The sequence below is a fragment of the Dendrobates tinctorius genome, unplaced genomic scaffold (genome assembly GCF_039654945.1).
Source record: "Dendrobates tinctorius isolate UK_male_01 unplaced genomic scaffold, ASM3965494v1 ptg000020l, whole genome shotgun sequence".
NCBI classification, from domain to species: domain Eukaryota; kingdom Metazoa; phylum Chordata; class Amphibia; order Anura; family Dendrobatidae; genus Dendrobates; species Dendrobates tinctorius.
In genome coordinates, this window is record NW_027361688.1 from 1,038,660 (window position 1) to 1,059,688 (window position 21,029).

Sequence of the window (21,029 nt, forward strand, 5' to 3'; positions counted from 1 at the left end):
GAGTTACTGTTATTGAAGTAGAAGTGACTCACCAGCGCCTGCGCAGAACAGTTAAGACATTGCCCATAAAATGGTGGAAAAGGCACGCATAATCGCTCGAATGCAGGATGCAGGCTCGGGATTCCAGCCCAACTCCACATCACACTGCACTGTGACTTGCATGGGAGGAGGGTGGTACGCAACAGTTCACCGGCGCAAGAGTTTTCATCCAGACACCGCACATCCCAAAGCCTGGATGATCTAAATAACATAAAATATTAAAAGTCTATTTCTCAGGAACAAGACAGCAGCTATGAGGAATACAGGTTGAACTACACTAACAATTCTATCACCTGTATGCCCATAGTAATAGCTATACCTACATTACAAAAGAGCAATAGGAGAGTGAGGAAATGATGATCTGATCACAGGAGCTTACACTCTAATAGGAGGGCAGAGTATAAACATGGAGAAATCAATGCCTTCCCTGTTATCTATTTTTCTTTTCCCAGTTAGCACATTATATGGTTAATAGACGACTCTCAGACACAAGTTGTGCAACGTCATATTTCCTGAAACACGCCCTTTTTTACAAGAAATGAAAGGAAGCCATGGCGTCCGCTGTACTGAGAGAAGAGCTGGAATGTTCCATCTGTCTGACCCTGTATACAGATCCTGTAATGCTGAGATGTGGACACAACTTCTGCCGGGTCTGTATTGATCGTGTGCTGGATACACACGACGATTCTGGAGTTTATTCCTGTCCTGAATGTAGAGAAGAGTTTCAGGAGCGGCCGACACTGATGAGGAACATAACTCTATGTAACGTAGCAGAACGTTTCCGGTCTACTCAGACACATCAGGAGGAGATCACCGGGATCTACTGCACTTACTGCATTCACTGTCTTGTACCTGCTGTGAAATCCTGTCTGCTGTGCGAGGCTTCTCTGTGTGATCATCACCTGAGAATTCACAGTAAAGGAGCAGAACACGTCCTCACTGATCCCAGCACTTCTCTGGAGACCAGGAAATGTTCTGTCCATAAGAAGATCCTGGAATATTACTGCACTGAGGACGCTGCTTGTATCTGTGTGTCCTGCAGTTTGGCCGGAGAACATCGGGGACACCGGGTGGAGATGCTGGAGGAGGCCTCTGAGAAGAAGAAGAAGAAACTGAGAAATGTTCTCCAGGAACTGATCACAAAGAGAAAAAAGACTGAGGAAAGAGTCCTGAGTTTGGAGGAGCAGAGAAGAAAAGTTAAAGAAAAATCATCTGGAGAAGCCAAAAGAGTCACTGCCCTGTTTATAGACATCAGGAGACGGGTGGACGACCTGGAGAAGAAGGTCCTGAGTGAGATCTCCAGGCGGGAAGAGATGGTGTCACTGTCACTGTCTGATGTGATGCAGAAGCTGGAAAAAAAGAAGGACGAGCTGTCCAGGAAGATGAGGGACATTGAGGAGCTGTGTAACATGACGGATCCACTGACTTTCCTACAGGAACCAGACACCGGTGACTTGTGTGATCCTGAGGAGGAGGGAGGTGATGAGGCCACAGGAGGACAAGATGTAGGTGATGAGGCCACAGGAGGACATGATGGAGGTGATAAGACACATGATGTAGATGTGGATGTGATTGCAGGGATGTTACATGTAGGTTTCTCTGATATAATAACATATCTACAAACCATCTCACCCCTAAAAACAAAAGAAATGAGGCCACAACCTCTCAGCGCCCAATCTGTGACCGGTCACATCAAAACTGTATCTTTTCCAGGTATAAAATATGGGGGAGGTGATGTAATAGTCAGGACTTGGGGTGATGGTGAGAAGGTAACGGGAGGGATCTATGGGGAGGGTCCTGCAGACATATTACTGGATGTAAACACGGCTGCTAATAATCTCATTATATCAGACGACCTGAAAACTGCGACCTGGACAGAAATAACACAGAATCGTCCAGAAACAGCAGAGAGATTCCAGGATAATCAGGTGATGAGCGGGAGGAGATTTACCTCAGGACGACATTACTGGGATGTGGAGATCAGGGGGTCATGGGAGTGGTGGGTGGGGATGTGTTACCCCAGTGTAGCCAGGAGGGGGTGGCATTCACACTTTGGATATAATAACAAGTCCTGGTGTTTATTTGTAGCGCTGGGGTATAATAATAAGTGTTCAGTGATACATGACTGTAATGAGATCCCGTTACCTCACCAGATCTCCAGTGATAGAGTCAGGATATATCTGGATTATGAGGCCGGGCAGTTGTCCTTTTATGAGCTGTGTGACCCCATCAGACACTTACACACCTTCACTGCCGCCTTCTCCGAGCCTCTACATGCTGCGTTACATGTGTGGGGAGGTTCTATAAAGATATCAGGGGGAGAAGCTGTGGGGAAACATCATTAATGAAGAAATCTACCCAGTGACTGGTGACATCACATTGAGCACAATATATGATTGGTGGAGCATTCAGCCAGTGTGAGGCGCCTCAGGAAGGATCTGATTCCTCGGGGGTGTATTTATGTGAATTGTTTTTGTTGCATCTTTTACTGTTATTTTCATAAATGCAGAACAAAATCAAGACTTTTTTTTTCAAAATACGACATCCTTTGATTATACAGCTAGTGCTCCTCAGAAAGATGTGTGACCATGTACAAATCCCATTAATATTCATACAACTTTTTTGCAAAATAGGAAATCATGAGATGATTTTTCTGTGACCGTCACCTGTGGAAAAGTCACTGCCCTCCGGAGATGAAGCCTCTCACAGAATAAATAAGGATTATTACACAATAGGGAGCGTCCACACGGGTCTGTGGGTTTTCTGTCCTGGAATGGCTTGTAGAAAATCTGCAGCATTTTGTCAGGAGATGGACATAAAACCTGCGTTCAACCCTTGAAGAAACAAATGTTATGGTAATGTGAACTGCTATGTGCGTTAATGATGTTGATATTGTGAATTGCTGACATCAGGGATAGCAGGAGTTAATGTTTGGGGACAAGCCCAGAATGGGAAGGGATAAGCTAAAGGGAAAGTGACAGATTCCTGCCGGAACGTCAGAAAGGGTCCAGCGTGTGTAGAGAAAGGGCTCTAGGTCTAAAGTGAGCAGTGCCGCATGATGTGGGTGTATTTAATGGGAGAGGAGACCGTGAGAGAGTGTAATGCGGAGCAGAACCAAGGAAGCGTTACCGAGAGGCAGTGTGATTGATCGGAGACTGGTCCTGGGAGAGGAATATAGGAAGGAGTGGAAAAAGAACCACTAAAATGCGACTACAGATCCAGTATAAAAATAGAATATCTTTATTAAGACAAGTATACAGTACAGGACAAAGACAGTGTAGATTGGTGCATATAGAAAAACCCACGCAGTATGGCATGCATGGCAGACCACCTCAGGAACTCATAATGTTATATTCCAAAACAGATCAAATACATATATGGAAAATACATATGTAGACACCTAAATACCTTCATCCATAATATGAATCTCAATTTGTTATATCTATCTTAAACCAACCCAAACGGCATATCACAACATCAGTATGAGCCTATAAATCACTACCTCACAAATACCAAATAAATACTATACAAGAGACCTCACTCCTAATGTCACTGTTTGAATTGTCTTAACTTGTATTGAATTTATTGTCTGTACATGTCCCCGCTTAATTGTAAAGTGCTGCGGAATATGTTGGCGCTATATAAATAAAAATTATTATTATTATTATTATTATATGACGCGCGGACCCCCTCAGGACTCCTCCACCCACCTACTTACTTTGGTGAGATTCTACCGCTATGGTTCTTAGGCAATATACTGCCCTCTTGGGTAAACATGGTTCTATATATTGAATGAGCGTGATTCTGATTAAGTAGGATTTGGACTGTCACCAGGGCCAGAGTTATACTATGTTTATCTCGGTATGGTGGGATTGTGCAGGCACCTATACCCCATATATATATAAACCATACTGCGTGGGTTTTTCTATATGCACCAATCTACACTGTCTTTGTCCTGTACTGTATACTTGTCTTAATAAAGATATTCTATTTTTATACTGGATCTGTAGTCGCATTTTAGTGGTTCTTTTTCCACTCCTTCCTATAGTGCTTTGGCGATGGATCTGTATTTAGGTCCCATTTAACAAACGGAGACATCCAGGTGTGATATATATTATGCCTGGAGTATGTTCTCTTAGTTTGATTATGTTTATGAGTATTTCTTTTGATTCCTGGGAGAGGAAGCCTAGCAGTAAGGTCCAGAGTTTATACCTCCAAGAGGTAATGGGCTCAGACTGAATGGTGCACGTAAGATGATTTCTAGAGCATCAGGAACAGAGATGATAAGTACCAGCCATACTGGCAATATAGAGTGGCTTGCAATAGTATTCATCCCCTTGGCATTTTTTGTGTTTTGCTACAACACATCCCGAAATGTCATTGTTTTTTTCTGAGGGTTTCCATCAATTCATGCAAAGAACATGCCGACAACTGTGAACATTTGGTTTTCTTTTTATTGTGTAGCAAACAAATAGGACAAAACCTCTGAAACCTTCAGTGTGCATAACTATTCACCCCACTAAAGTCAGTACTTTGTAGAGCCCCCTTTTGCAGTAATTACAGCTGCAAGTCGCCTTGAATGAATCTCCATCAGCTCTCCACTGGGATTTTTGCCCATTCCTCAAAGCAAAACTGCTCCAGCTCTTTCAAGTTACATGGTTTCCTCTGGTGAACAGCAATCTTCAAGTCTGACCACAGACTCTCAACTGGATTAAGGTCTGGGCTTTGTCTAGGTCACTCCAAAACATTGAAAAATTTCCACTTAAACCAATAGAATGTTGCTTTAGTAGTTTGCTTTGGGTCCTTGTCTTGTTGGAAGGTGAACCTCCATCCCAGTCCCAAATCACTGACAGACTGAAACAGGTTTTGCTCAAGAATATCCCTGTATTTTGCACCATCCATCTTCCACTCGACTTGGACCATCTTCCCTGTCCCTGCTGCTTAAAAACATCCATGCAGCATGATGAAGCCACCACCATGTTTCACTGTGGGGGTGGTGTTCTTGGGGGTGATGATCTGTGTTAGTTTGGCACCAGATGTAGCATTTACCTTGATGACCAAAAAGTTCAATTTCGGTCTCATCTGACCACAGCACCTTCATCCAGACATTTGGGGAGTCTCCCATGTCTTTTGGCAAACTCCAAACAATCCTTACAATTTTTGTGTGAAAATAAAGATTTTTTTCTGCCCACTCTTCCATAAAGGCCACCACTATGGAATGTACGGCTTTCATAGTCATGTGGAAAGATACTGGGACATTTTTTTTTTAGAACCCAACCCTGACTTGCATTTCTCAACAACTTTGTCCCTGACTTGTTAAGAGATCTCCTTGGTCTTCTTGGTGTTTGGAGATCCCCTTGGTCTTCATGGTGGTGTTTGGATATCTCCTTAGTGTTCATGGTGATGTTTGGATATCTCCTTAGTCTTCATGGTTTTGTTTGGAGATCTCCTTTGTCTTCGTGGTGTTTGGTTAGCCTCTTGTTAATTATGTTGCAGCCTCTGTGGCCTTTCAGAAAAGGTAAAATGCAGGCCCAGATTGGCAATATAACCAAACGGGCATTTTCCCGCTGGGCCGCTGTCATGTGGGCCGCGGGCGGCAGCGCCCAATCATCTGGCCGCTTGCCAGCTGCTGCGGCCACTGTTGCTCCTGCCGCCGGCCCTCTGCGGGCACGGCGGTGATAGTTTCCAAGTTCCTCCCGCACTGCAGGGAGATAAGCCACCACGCCTCCCCCACGCACCCCATCCTCGCCGTAGCATGAGACCCCCCGCCCCCGCAGCCACTCACAGTGTCGCTTGCCTTCTCTGTTCGCAGGACCTGTGATGAGGTCACAGGAGGGGAGGAGTCAGGGGGTCACATGATCAGGAGCCTTTGTCCAGACCCCTGATGATATGACCCCTGACTCCGCCCCTCCTGTGACCTCATCACAGGTCCTGTGCGTACAGCCTTGCCTCTTGGTGTCTGCAAGACTCTGCTGTGCTGTTGTCATGGTGCTGGATGAGATAAGTATGTGTGGGGTCAGGAGGGGTTTACAGGGTAGATGTAGCAGGGCTGTGTGTGCATGGGGTGTACTGAGCGGAGCCATGTGTGTATGAGGTGTACGGAACAGAGCCGCGTGTACGAGGTGTATGGAGTGGAGCCGCGTGCACGAGATGTACGGAACGGAGCCGCGTGCACGAGGTGTACGGAACAGAGCCGCGTGCACGAGGTGTACGGAACAGAGCCGCGTGTACGAGGTGTGCGGAACAGAGCCGCGTGTACGAGGTGTACGGAACAGAGCCGCGTGTACGAGGTGTACGGAACAGAGCCGCATGTACGAGGTGTACGGAACAGAGCCGTGTGTATGAGGTGTACGGAGCGGAGCCGTGTGTGTACGAGGTGTACGGAGCGGAGCCGTGTGAACGAGGTGTACGGAGCAGAGCCGTGTGTACGAGGTGTATGGAGCGGAGCCGCGTGTGTACGAAGTGTATGGAGAGGAGCCGTGTGTGTATGAGGTGTACGGAACAGAGCCGTGTGTACTTGGTGTACGGAGCGGAGCCGCGTGTGTATGGGGTATACGGAGCGGAGCCGTGTGTGTACGGAGTGGAGCCATATGTGTACGGGATGTACGGAGTGGAGCCAAGTGTGTACGAAGCATGCAAAGCGGGCTTTTCCCACGGACACAGGAGTACACGGCGGAGCCCCGAGGAGCATTTTAAAACACACACATGATGTTCCACCTGAAGTGATGTGCTTGAAGCTGACCGGAAATGAGATTTCTTGAGGAGATTGTAACAGAACCAGGAATGCTTCAGATCCATCACCGTGTCCTCCTCCGACAGCGCAGACAGCAGGATCGCCTTGGAATTGGGGATGCCGGCCATGTGAGTGGATCATGATATGTCCTGCATCGGGAGGCTCAGGTGGGCACTACAATGGGAGCCGGGCTGCTATAGTATCTTTATAGAATCTTTCTTTATTTCTTTCTCTATTTTTCTTTCTTTCTCTGTTCTTTCTCATTCTCTGTTCTGTCTTTCCCTCATTTTCTTTCTCTCTCTCTGGTCTTTCTTTCTCTCTCTAATCTTTCTTTTTTCTTTCTCTCTCTCTCTGTTCTTTCTTTCCCCTCTTTCTTTCTTTTTTCCTCTCTTTCTTTCTCTCTGTTCTTTCTTTCTCTCTGTTCTTTCTTTTCTTTATTTCTTTCTCTCTCTATTCTTTCTCTGTCTCTCTCTGTTCTTTCTTTCTTTCCCCTCTTTCTTTCTCTCTCTGTTCTTTCTCTGTCTCTCTCTGTTCTTTCTTTTTTTCCCCTCTTTCTTTCTTTCTCTTTTTTCTCTCTCTCTCTGTTTTCTCGCTTCCTTAGTGCCAGTCAGTGTGCCCATAATGCCAGCCACTGTGCCCTCAGTACAAGTCAGTGTGATCAGCAGTGCTAAATGGGTGCGATTAGGCGTGGACATGGGTGTGACTAGTTGCAGAATGGGTGTGGCCAGGCGTGGCCTAAAATTTGCAGCGGCGGGCTGCGCGCACCACAGTCTTTGTCCCTCTTTCCGTTCCTCAAAAGTTGGGAAGTATGATAGGGGCAGCTATGACCATGGGGTCTGGTTGCCCAATGGATAGCAGTTCTGCCAGGAATTCTGTCACCATGTGTACAAAAGGGGACAGAGCTTTGGGAGGAGTACTGTACCTAAAAGCAATAAACAGGACTGAGCTGAAATACTGGGCACAGCTGTGACTACATGTTATATAGTCGTGTTAATCTCCTCTCACTGCTTGTAACCAACAACTGTACAAAAATATTATATAGTCATCATGTGACTAGTGGGCCTGTGTAACTTCAAATGCCAGGGCTGAATTTTAGTCCCAGTCCGGCCCTGGTAAAGTGTATATACTGACAGCCAGGTGACAACAGTTAGATTGCACACAGGGGGACGTCTGTCACTAAACGTGGAACGTATGAAGGGAATTGCATGCAACATAAATTTTAAGGGGCTTCATTACAAAAAGGGAGAATACATATGCACATGCCGATTTTCAGTTATTTGATCCCAAAAATGTAATTTATACCTATATTTTTCTCGCTTCACTTTACCAAATTAGACCATTTAGTGCTGATGCATCACACACTAATAAGATTACAAAAATATTTAGACACAGATTGTAATGTAACAAAATAGGTAACAGCCAAGGTGGGTGACTACTGTCACAAGCCGGTGTAGTTCCCTAGATGGGGAAGGAGACACAGAGCCGCGGGTGGAGTGAAGGACTCTTACTAGCTGAGCTGTCGTGCTGAACAGGGTTGTGGTGAGGAATCGTGAAGACAGACGATAAATAAAGAGAGAGAAGAGAAAAGGGATTCCATTTGTATGAGAAAATATTCCGCATTGTCAGGGAGACGTTGGAGAAGATATGTGCCCGCTGTCTGTTGTATATAACTCTAATAATAATAGTAGTGATACGATTGTGTTCTTCTCCTGACCCTTGTATATGGGTAATTTTACCTTAAGAATATGGAAAGTTATATTTTAGGGGGGTTTTTTTCTGCATTGGTTTAAATATTGCTATATACTCCGGTGTCTGTAACATTTAGTATATTCACCTTACAATTTAACAACAGGAGTAAAGTGGATGAAATATTAACCCATTCGGGACTGAACAATTTTTACTGTTTGCATTGACATTTTTTCCTCGCTTTCTTCCAGAGACATCATTTTTTTTACTTTTCCTTCACCATAACTGTTTTTGTGGGTTTGGATGTAATTTTCAATGACAACATTCATTTTACCGTATCATGTACTGAATAATGGGGAAAAAAGATCCTAGTGCAGGTAAATTGTGAAAAAAATGGAATCTGCCATTGTTTTTCAGTTTTTGTTTTCATGGTGTTCATTGTGCAGTAAAAGTGACCTGGAAATGATTATTTAGGTCACTACGAATGCAATGGTGTCAAACTTGTGTAGTTTATATATTTTATATATCTTCTTAAATAAAAAAACAATGGTTTTGGTCACATATCTTAATTATGTTTCATTCATTGAGTTGTGTGAGAGCTGATGATTTTATTAATACAATCTTGAGGCACATACAGCTTTTTGATCACTTTTTATTGCATTTTTGGGATCTGCGGGATTGGAAAACCTTACATCTAGTGTTGTGAAATGTATTGAATTTTATTTTATTGTCGCGTTTAATGTATGTTTTAAATAACTTCATATTTTCATAGACCGGACAGGTATGGACATGGTATGTTTATCTTTATTACTTTTTATTTTTAAAACTGGAAATAGGGGGAGAGATTTTTATAGTAACGGTAATATTTTTTTTTTTTTTAAACATTTTGTTTTATTTTTCATTTATTTTTTACTCCCCCCCCCTCACCCCAGGGGACTTTAAAGATAAACTGCAAAGTCAAAAAATGCTATTAACGTGCAGATATGAGGTTAATCTGCAGGTTAAAGGGAACTCTACCTTTCCAACCGCACATTCAGCGTCTCCCACTCCCACACCACCTCCTCATCCCACCCTCTCTCTGTTGGAGTCCCCCAAGGCTCTGTTTTAGGACCCCTACTCTTCTCAATCTATACACTTGGTCTGGGGCAACTCATAAAGTCCCACGGATTCCACTACCACCTTTATGCTGATGACACTCAGATCTACCTCTCTGGCCCAGACGTCACCTCTCTGCTGTCCAGAATCCCAGAGTGTCTATCAGCCATATCCTCCTTCTTCTCCTCTCGCTTCCTCAAACTCAATGTAGACAAATCTGAACTCATCATCTTTCCTCCATCTCACAGACCTTCTTTACCCGACCTAGCTATAACAATTAATGACATCACACTTTCCCCAGTACCAGAAGTCCGCTGCCTCGGAGTAACCTTTGCCTCTGCCCTGTCCTTCAAACCGCACATCCAAGCTCTTTCTACCTCCTGTCGCCTCCAGCTCAAAAATATTTCCAGAATCCGTCCTTTCCTCAACCCTCAATCTACTAAAATGCTTGTGCATGCCCTCATCATCTCCCGCCTCGACTACTGCAACATCCTTTTCTGTGGTCTCCCTGCTAACACCCTCACACCTCTGCAGTCCATCCTTAATTCTGCCGCCCGACTAATTCATCTCTCACCTCGCTACTCCTCCGCTTCTCCCCTCTGCAAATCTCTTCACTGGCTCCCATTCCCTCAGCGTATCCAATTCAAATGACTAATTCTGACCTACGAGGTCATCTATAACCTGTCTCCCCCATATGTCTCTGAACTAATCTCCCGATACCTTCCCTCACTTAATCTCCGGTCCTCCCAAGACCTCCTTCTCTCCTCCACACTTATTCGCTCCTCACCCAACCGCCTCCAAGACTTCTCCCGAATAGCCCCTATTATCTGGAATTCTTTGCCCCAACAAGTCCGACTATCAACCACATTTGGATCCTAAAGACGGAACATGAAAACCCACCTCTTCAAGAAAGCCTACAGCCTGCAATGACCCCGCTACCTCCTTCTCTCTCACCACTACCGGTGATATCACCGCAACCAACACCAGAACTGCTGCAACCCACCAACCTACTGTCTCCTTCCCCACCATCCTGTAGCATGTAAGCCCGAAAGGACAGGGTCCTCTCCACTCTGTATCAGTCTGTCATTGTTAGTTTGTTTACTGTAAGTGATATCTGTAATTTGTATGTAACCCCTTCTCATGTACAGCACCATGGAATCAATGGTGCTATATAAATAAATAATAATAATAACCTGTCAGCGTCTACATGCTGCCCAAATCGTGGGGCGGTGGAGTTACATCGCTCTGCTCTCACACTTACATTCAATTAAATACAAAATGATTCTCTTTTCTTGAGATCTGGTGTCACTGGGATTCAAGACCCCAAACTATATTATTAGAGTTAGTAATAAAAGTTATGTGCCACAGGCTACACTGAGAAGATTGAGAGCATTTTCTCTATTTGATTGTGCAGTGCATGCTCCGAAATTACAGGTAGAGTCTACTGGTACATAGAGATACATGTCTACATACCAGTGCAATTCTATGTCCCTGTATTCTAGAGAGAAATTACAACTGACATTTTTTTTTCTTACTTTAAAATTACTAAAAAAATAATGAAAATCACAATAATGTCATTTTTGATGCACTTTAAAAAAAAAAAAAAAGAAAATAAACATCACAAATCAGCAAATAACAGACATATTTGGTGCCCTATAATCGTAACAACCCGCACAACATAATGAACAAATTTTTTGAGGTGATTGGTAAATGATGTGATTGATTTTTTTTCTCTATGAAACCCATAAAAAATGTAATAAAAATGTAACACAGACTGTGTTCACATGTAGCGTAAACGCTGAGTTTTTTCCGCTGCTTTTTATATGCACGTTTCCTGCAGGTGTCCGCACCACATGGCGCAATAACAATCTTCTCTGATTCTTGCGTTTTTGATGCATTTTTTATATGTTTTCCCCCTTACTGATGCATTTTTGGTGCAGGTGTGAAGAAGTTTTTCGATGCATTTTTAATAGTACAGAAAAGCTTTGATTCTACACTTAAAGATGTGATGGCATTTTCTTTTACAGGAGTTTTTTTGAAGCTAAACATAGAAGCCTATAGAGAGAAATGCACCAAAACGCACAGTTTCGGCACCATCTTTAGGGTTCATCCCCATCAGCGTTAATAAAATCAGCCCCATGTTGTTCCTGAAAAGTCGGACGTGCGTCACACAAGTGTCATGTGAGTACAAAGCGATTTTCATCCCCTAGCATCTGTATGACATGCGTATGTGATCTGTACACAATGCGATTTTAACATTAGCTTTTACATAGAGTAATTTTCTTTCTAGTTTTGTTAGTGGTGTAGAAAATTCTGAATTTGACAAATTAAAAAAAAAAATAGTATCACCATATTCTAAAACTTTTTCTTCATTTTTGCCCAGCGGCACTGGCTATCTCTTGATATAAATGCCGTTGTCAGTGATAATGGCATGTAAGTGGTTAACCCCTTCACTACCAAGGGTGGTTTGCACGTTAACTACCGGGCCAATTTTTACAATTCTGACCACTGTACCTTTATGAGGTCATAACTCTGGAACGCTTTCATGGATCCTGGTGATTCTGACATTGTTTTCTCGTGACACATTGTACTTCATGTTAGTGGTAAAATTGCATTCAAATAACTTGCGTTTATTTGTGAAAAAAACGGAAATTTGGCGAAAATTTTGAAAATTTCGCAATTTTCCAACTTTGAATTTTTATGCCCTTAAATCACAGCGATACGGCACACAAAAAACTTAATACATAACATTTCCCACATGTTTACTTTACATCAGCACAATTTTGCAACCAAAATTTTTTTTTGCTAGGAAGTTATAAGGGTTAAAAATTGACCAGCGATTTCTCATTTTTGCAACACCATTTTATTTTTAGGGACCACTTCACATTTGAAGCCACTTTGAGGGGTCTATATGATAGAAAATACCCAAAAGTGACACCATTCTAAAAACTGCACCCCTCAAGGTGCTTAAAACCACATTCAAGAAGTTTATTAACCCTTTAGGTGCGTCACAGGAAATTTTTGAATATTAAAAAAAAAATGAACATTTAACTTTTTTTCACAAAAAAAATACTTCAGGTTCAATTTTCTTTATTTTACCAAGGGTAACAGGAGAAATTGGACTGCAAAAGTTATTGTGCAATTTGTCCTGACTACGCTGATACCTGATATGTGGGGGGGAACCACTGTTTCGGCGCATGGCAGAGCTCAGAATGGAAGGAGCGCCGTTTGACTTTTTCAATGCAAAATTGGCTGGAATTCAGATCGGACGCCATGTCACGTTTGGCGAGCCCCTGATGTACCTAAACAGTGGAAACCCCCCCAAGTGACCCCATTTTGGAAACTAGACCCCCCAAGGAACTTATCTAGATATGTGGTGAGAACTTTGAACCCACAAGGGCTTCACAGAAGTTTATAACGTACAGCGGTACAATTAAAAAATCATATTTTTTCCACAAAAATGATCTTTTCACCCACAATTTTTATTTTTCCAAGGGTAACAGGACCCTAAAAGTTATTGTGCAATTTGTCCTGAGTACGCTGATACCCCATATGTGGGTGTAAATGACTATTTGGGCGCATAGCAGAGCTCGGAAGGGAAGCAGCGCCATTTGACGTTTTTGGCTAGAATTGAGATCGGACACCATGTCGCGATTGGAAAACCCCTGATGTACCAAAACAGTGGAAACCCCCCACAAATGACACCATTTTGGAATCTAGACCCCCCAAGGAACTTATCTAGATGTGTGGTGAGAACTTTGAACCCCCAAGGGCTTCACAGAAGTTTATAACGTACAGCAGTACAATTAAAAAATCATATTTTTTCCACAAAAATGATCTTTTCACCCACAATTTTTATTTTTCCAAGGGTAACAGGACCCTAAAAGTTATTGTGCAATTTGTCCTGAGTACGCTGATACCCCATATGTGGGTGTAAATGACTATTTGGGCGCATAGCAGAGCTCGGAAGGGAAGCAGCGCCATTTGACGTTTTTGGCTAGAATTGAGATCGGACACCATGTCGCGATTGGAAAACCCCTGATGTACCAAAACAGTGGAAACCCCCCACAAATGACACCATTTTGGAATCTAGACCCCCCAAGGAACTTATCTAGATGTGTGGTGAGAACTTTGAACCCCCAAGGGCTTCACAGAAGTTTATAACGTACAGCAGTACAATTAAAAAATCATATTTTTTCCACAAAAATGATCTTTTCACCCTCAATTCTTATTTTTCCAAAAGTAACAGGACCCTAAAAGATATTGTGCAATTTATCCTGAGTACGCTGATACCCCACATGTGGGTGTAAACCACTATTTGGGCGTATGGCAGAGCTCGGAAGGGAAGCAGCGCCATTTGACGTTTTTGGCTGGAATTGAGATCGGACACCATGTCGCATTAGGAAAGCCCCTGATGTACCAAAACAGTAGAAACCCCCCACAAATGACACCATTTTGGAAACTAGACCCCTCAAGGAACTTATCTAGATGTGTGGTGAGCACTTTGAACCCCCCAGTGCTTCACTGAAGTTTATAACGTCCGGGCGTGAAAATAAAAAAATCGTATTTTTTCCACAAACATGATCTTTTAGTCCCCATTTTTTTATTTTCCCAAGGGTAACAGGAGAAATTGGACCCCAAAAGTTGTTGTCCAATTTGTGCTGAGTACGCTGATACCTCATATGTGGGAGAAAACTACTGTATGGGCACACGTCAGGGCTCGGAAGGGAAGTAGTGACGTTTTGGAATGCAGACTTTGATGGAATGATCTGCGGGTGTCATGTTGCGTTTGGAGAGCCCCTGATGTACCTAAACAGTGGAAACCCCCCACAAGTGACCCCATTTTGGAAACTAGACCCCCTAATGAACTTATCTAGATGTGTGGTGAGCACTTTGAACCCCCCAGTGCTTCACAGAAGTTTATAACGACCGGGCGTGAAAATAAAAAAATCGTATTTTTTCCACAAACATGATCTTTTAGTCCCCATTTTTTTATTTTCCCAAGGGTAACAGGAGAAATTGGACCCCAAAAGTTGTTGTCCAATTTGTCCTGAGTACGCTGATACCTCATATGTGGGAGAAAACTACTGTATGGGCACACGTCGGGGCTCGGAAGGGAAGTAGTGACGTTTTGGAATGCAGACTTTGATGGAATGGTCTGCGGGTGTCATGTTGCGTTTGGAGAGCCCCTGATGTACCTAAACAGTGGAAACCCCCCACAAGTGACCCCATTTTGGAAACTAGACCCCCTAATGAACTTATCTAGATGTGTGGTGAGCACTTTGAACCCCCCAGTGCTTCACAGAAGTTTATAACGACCGGGCGTGAAAATAAAAATATCGTATTTTTTCAACAAACATCATCTTTTAGTCCCCATTTTTTTTATTTTCCCAAGGGTAACAGGAGAAATTGGACCCCAAAAGTTGTTGTCCAATTTGTCCTGAGTACGCTGATATCTCATATGTGGGAGAAAACTACTGTATGGGCACACGTCGGGGCTCGGAAGGGAAGTAGTGACGTTTTGGAATGTAGACTTTGATGGATTGGTATGCGGGTGTCATGTGCATTTGGAGAGCCCCTGATGTACCTAAACTATTGAAACTCCCCACAAGTGACCCCATTTTGGAAACTAGACCCCCCACGGAGCTTATCTAGATGTGTGGAGAGCACTTTGAACCCCCAAGTGCTTCACAGAAGTTTATAACGCCTGGGCGTGAAAATAAAAAAAACATTTTTTTCCGCAAAATTATATTTTTGCCCCCAATTTTTTATTTTCCTAAGGGTAACAGGAGAAATTGGACCCCAAAAGTTGTTTTGTAATTTGTCCTGAGTAGGCTGATACCCTACATGTGGGGGTAAAACACTGTTTGGGCACATGGCAGAGCTTGGAAGGGAAGGAGCACCATTTGACTTTTTCAACGCAGAATTGGCTGGAATTGAGATCAGACGCCATGTTGCCTTTGGAGAGCACCTGATGTGCCCAAACAGTGGAAACCCCCAATTATAACTCCAACCCTAACCTCAACACACCCCTAACCCTAATCTGAGCCCTATCCCTAACCCTATCCCTAACCCTAACCCTAGCCCTAACCCTAGCCCTAACCCTAACCCTAGCCTTAACCCTAGCCCTAACCCTAGCCCTAACCCTAGCCCTAACCCTAGCCCTAACCCTAGCCCTAACCCTAGCGGGAAAATGGAAATAAATACATTTTCTTTTAGTTTTATTATTTTTCCCTAACTAAGGGGGTGATAACGGGGGGTTTGATTTACTATTTATGGCGGTTTTTATGTTTGGCGGCTGTCGCACGCTAAAAGACACTTTTTATTGTAAAAATAGTTTTTGCATCACCACATATTGTGAGCTATAATTTTTCCGTATTTTGACCCACCGAGTCATGTGAGGTCTTATTTTTTGCGGGACGAGTTGTCGTTTTTATTGGTACCATTTTCGGGCACGTGACATTTTTTGATCGCTTTTTATTCCGATTTTTGGGATGCAGAATGAACAAAAACCAGCTTTTCATGAATTTCTTTTGGGGGGTGCGTTTACACCGTTCCGCGTGCGGTAAAATTGATAACGCGTTTTTATTCTTCGGGTCAGTACGGTTACAGCGATACCTCATTTAGGTCGTTTTTTTATGTTTTGTCGGTTTTTTGCAATGAAAACAATTTTATATAAAAAATAATTATTTTTGTATCGCTTTATTCTGCGAGCTATAACTTTTTTATTTTTTTGCGGATGATGCTGTGTGGTGGCTCGTTTTTTGCGGGACAAGATGACGTTTTCAGCGGTACCATGGATATTTATATGCGTCTTTTTGATCGCGCGTTATTACACTTTTTGTTCGGTGGTATGATAATAAATCATTATTTTTTGCTTCGTTTTTTATTTTTATTTTTTAAGGGGTTCGCTAAAGGGGTTAACTAATGGGACAGTTTTATAGGGCAGGTCATTACGGACGCGGCGATACCAAATATGTGTACTTTTATTGTTTTGTTTTTTTTTTATTTTCAAAAAATGGATTTATTGGGGAATATTTTTTTTTTTTTTAACTAATTTATTTAGCGATTTTTTTTAAATTATTTTTAACACTTTTTTTTTTTTTTTTTTTACTTTATTACCTTGTCCCAGGTGGGACATCACTGTCCTGTGACAGATCGCTGATCTGTCACATCACAGATCACTGTGACAGATCAGCGATCTGTCACAGGCACTGCTGCAGACTTCCTCATGCCTGCGCTTTGCAGGCACTGAGGAAGCCAGCTTCCTCAGGCCCCCGAAGGCCCCCGTCGCCATCTTGGATTCGGGGGCCTGGAGGAAGGGAGTCCCCCGCAGCAGCGCTGCACATTGCGCTGCCGTGGGGGGCTCAGGGAAGCAAGGAGGGAGCCCCCTCCCTGCCGATGCTTCCCTTTAACCCCCGGTACACCGCGATCGCGTTTGATCGCGGTGTGCAAGGGGTTAACGTGTCGGGGGCGGTCCGTGACCGCCCCTGACACATTGTGCCGGGTGTCAGCTATGATAATTAGCTGACACTCGGCCGCGATCAGCGGCGCTCACCACGTGGGCGCCGCTGATCGCGATGATGTAATATTCCGTCCATGGTAATTAGGTCCATGGTCACATGGACGGAATATTACGTCAATTGTAGGTAAGGGGTTAAACAGCAGGAATCGGAGTCAGCTCTGGTCACTGCTGTTACAGACAGATACCGGCTGTGTTACACAGACGACATTTGCTGCTTTTGTGCGGGCTCAGCTCCTGACATGCAGCTGCTTCGATTTGCGCTGTGAGGTTAAAACAGTCGGGTCAGCCATCAGAAAGGAGGGCAGCCAGCCGGACGGCTTCATAGTGAATCATGGTGCACTCCCGGGCTCTCACCATTGCTCCTGCTTCTTTGCCTCTCTTCTAAAATGGAGGACGGGATTGATGAATTGCTTGTGACAGACACATGAACACCTAATATCCCATATCTGCTAGGGACTAACAAAAAAACAATATTAGCGGTGGAAAATAATTCCCTGCACCGGTCTTCTGCCGTTAATATCGGCCGGTATGATGAGAGAGAATCACCCGACTGACTGGAAGGAAGGGACAGGCCTCACACTTCTCTTACACGGCTGAGGTAAAGTGAAAGTTGAGCACTGATTGGTTGCTGACTGTGGTAAAATGGAAACTGAGCGCTGATTGGTTGCTGTGGTAGACTATAAGCCGACTCTGATGATTTCTGAGGTAACATAAAAGCTGAACTCTGATTGGTTGCTATGGGTATAAAAGCCGTTTTGTTGTGAGGTATTTCTTCTGACTGAAATCGAATAAGCGTCATCCTGTATAGACCGCACAAGGGGAACAGCGGGATAAATCTGTGGCCCCACAAAATGGCATGAGAGGGTAACATACAACCAGTCTGACGCTTGTTTTGAAAGTAGACAGGAGCAAGTGTATTGAGATGGATCTCCGACTGCTGCTGTTTAACCTGTCTACAACCTTAGGCCCCTTTCACAGGTCAGTGTCTCCGGTGCGTGTGGTGACAGTTTTCACACATACCAGAGACACTGACACGGGTAGACCCATCTGTGCACATGTCAGCATGTTTCCACAGACCGTGTGTCCGTGGGCAAAACACGCTGACATGTCCGTTTTTTTTTCCTGTATCACGGGCCGCAAAATGTCCCGCACAAGGAGAACACACAGTGGGCAGCTGTAGGCTGCTGTTTTAGACTGGGGGGCCCATATCCATGGCCCCTTACCAACCTGAGAATAGCAGCCCCCAGCTGTGAGTTTTGCCTGGTTGGTTCAAAAACATACGGGACCCCACGTCGGGTTTTTCATTCATTCATTCATTTTGTTACTCTCTTCATTGTCCTCTGCTCACGCTGATCACTGGCAGAGCAGGGGAGAATGATGAGAGCTGCGTTCAGCACCTGCCGCCAGGGAACAGCGCTTACAGTAGGACTTCCCCGGCGGCTGTCCGTGTGGTACTGATGCGTAGGGGCGTATCTAGGGGGGGCAACCGGCAGGGGGCGCAGTCGGGCCACCTAATGCAGCGGTCCGCAGTGTCCTCCCTGGCGGCTGTGCTCTGCCGCCCCCCCCAGCCTGAGAGTCGGCAGTTCTCTGTGTCAGCTGTCAAGCTGACAGCTGGCGCAGAGAAGGTGCGCGTGCCGACTCCCAGGGAGCAATTGTACTGGCATCTATACAGACAGCAGTACAATTGAAGCTCTGACCACAGGGTCAGAGCGACGTCAGCAGCGTGACATGTCATGTGATCACGCTGTTGACGTCACTCCCTGGCGCCCAGAGCGAACGCTCAGCGCTGGTGGTAAGTGCTCCACTGTGGAGCTGAAGATGGGAGATGGGGGGTGTTAATGTGGGGAAGGGGGTTAATGAGTGGGGATGGGGGTTAATGTGGGGAAGGGGGTTAATGAGTGGGGATGGGGGTTAATGTGCGGGGGTTAATGAGTGGGGATGGGGTTAATTTGTGGGGGGTTAATGAGTGGGGATGGGGGTTAATGTGTGTGGGGGGTTAATGCATGGGGGGTTAATGAGTGGGGATGGGGGTTAATGTGTGTGGGGGGTTAATGAGTGGGGATGGGGGTTAATGTGGGGGGATGGGGGTTAATGTGGGGAAGGGGGTTAATGAGTGGGAATGGGGGTTAATGTGTGGGGGGTTATTGAGTGGGGATGGGGGTTAATGTGGGGAAGGGGGTTAATGAATGGGGATGGGGGTTATTGTGTGGGGGGTTAATGTGTGGGGGGGGTTTAATGAGTGGGGATGGGGATTAATTTGTGAGGGGGTTAATGAGTGGGGATAGGGGTTAATGTGGGGGGTTAATGAGTGGGGATGGGGGTTAATGTGTGGGGGGTTAATGAATGGGGATGGTGGTTAATGAGTGGGGATGGGGTTTAATGAGGGGGGATGGGGGTTAATGTGTGTGGGGGTTAATGTGTGTGTGGGTTAATGTGTGTGGGGTTAATGAGTGGGGATGGGGGAAAGTGTGTGGGGGGTTAATGAGTGGGGATGGGGGTTAATGTGCGGGGGTTTAATGAGTGGGGATGGGGGTTAATGTGTGGGGGGATTTGGAGTGGGGATGGGGGTTAATGAGTGGGGATGGGGTTAATGTGTGGGGGGATTTGGAGTGGGGGGTACATAATGTGGGAGGATTTGGGAGTAGGGACGGGGGTTATTGAGTGGGGATGGGGGGTTGTTTAATGTGTGGGGGGGTTAATGAGTGGGGATGGGGGTTAATGTGTGGGGGGTTAATGAGTGGGGATGGTGGTTAATGAGTGGGGATGGGGTTTAATGAGGGGGATGGGGGTTAATGTGTGTGTGGGGTTAATGAGTGGGGATGGGGGTTAGTGTGTGGGGGGTTAATGAGTGGGAATGGGGGTTAATGAGCGGGGGGTTAATGAGTGGGGATGGGGGATACTTAATGTGTGGGGGGATTTGGAGTGGGGGGTACATAATGTGGGAGGATTTGGGAGTAGGGACGGGGGTTATTGAGTGGTGATGGGGGTTGTTTAATATGTGGGGGGATTTGGAGTGGGGATGGGGGTTATTTAATGTGTGGGGGGATTTGGAGTGGGGAAGGGGGGTTATTTAATGTATGTGAGGGATTTGGAGTGGGGATGGGGGATTTAATGTGTGTGGTGGGATTTGGAGTGGGGATGGGGGTTATTTAATGTGTGTGAGGGATTAGGGATGGGGGATTTGGAGTGGGGATGGGGGATTTAATATGTGTGTGGAAATTTGAGGACACAAAATGTATGTATGAGGAAACAGTATGGGGGATGGGTGCAGACAGTATGGGGAGCGAACGGGTAAATGTGGACACAGTATGGGGAGTGAGAGTGATGGGATATGTGCAGACACAGTATGGGGAGTCGGGGGTATGTGTGAGCAGACAGTATAGAGAGTGAGGGGGTAAATATATGAGGAGATGGTATGGTGAACAGGTGGAATGCTAGAGGAGACAGTATGAGGAGGGAGGGGAATAGTGTGAGGCGACAGTATATTGCAGAAATTTTTAATTCAGGAGCATTATAATGACACTTCTATCTTTAAGGGCAACGTCTGGAGATTTGCTGCAGAATACCGGAGAAGATGGAAGTCTGCAGAGACGGCTGTGGATGAGAAAACTCATCATGGGGTCTGGACAAGAAGAAGAAAAGGAGACCGACTCCAGAGACGACGTCATCTATAAGGTACCTGGATGTAAATGTCATTTGTGATACTGACTAATTCTCATGTTTTTATTTGTTAGGAACATTAAAGGGGTTGTCGAGGTTTGTGCTGAGTCTGCAGTCATTCTATGTAACTGCAGACTTCTGAATTCTCACAGTGCTTACTGAACACTGTCAGGATGCTCTCATGCTGGTAATTTACATACATGCGGTCACATGCTGACTGTCGCGACTAGTGACCGCGTTCGTGGCCGAGCCAGCGCCTCCACGTCGACGTGTGGCGAGCATCCCAGGTGG

General features: G+C 44.9%; 1 protein-coding gene across 2 annotated transcripts; it reads left to right on the top strand.

Annotated features, from left to right (window-relative positions):
- The first annotated feature begins 351 nt into the window (after nucleotides 1–351).
- LOC141083220 (E3 ubiquitin/ISG15 ligase TRIM25-like) lies at nucleotides 352–9,027 on the top strand. Of its 2 annotated transcripts, none has more exons than XM_073567390.1 (2): nucleotides 352–1,578; nucleotides 2,673–9,027. In XM_073567390.1, exons 1-2 carry the CDS (start codon nucleotides 591–593, stop codon nucleotides 2,696–2,698), a joined length of 1,014 nt encoding a protein of 337 aa, XP_073423491.1. In that variant the 5' UTR covers nucleotides 352–590; the 3' UTR covers nucleotides 2,699–9,027. The 2 variants fall into 2 exon arrangements, with proteins under 2 accessions (XP_073423491.1, XP_073423492.1); XM_073567391.1 differs by having other exon boundaries at nucleotides 352–1,544.
- Nucleotides 9,028–21,029: the final 12,002 nt, after the last annotated feature.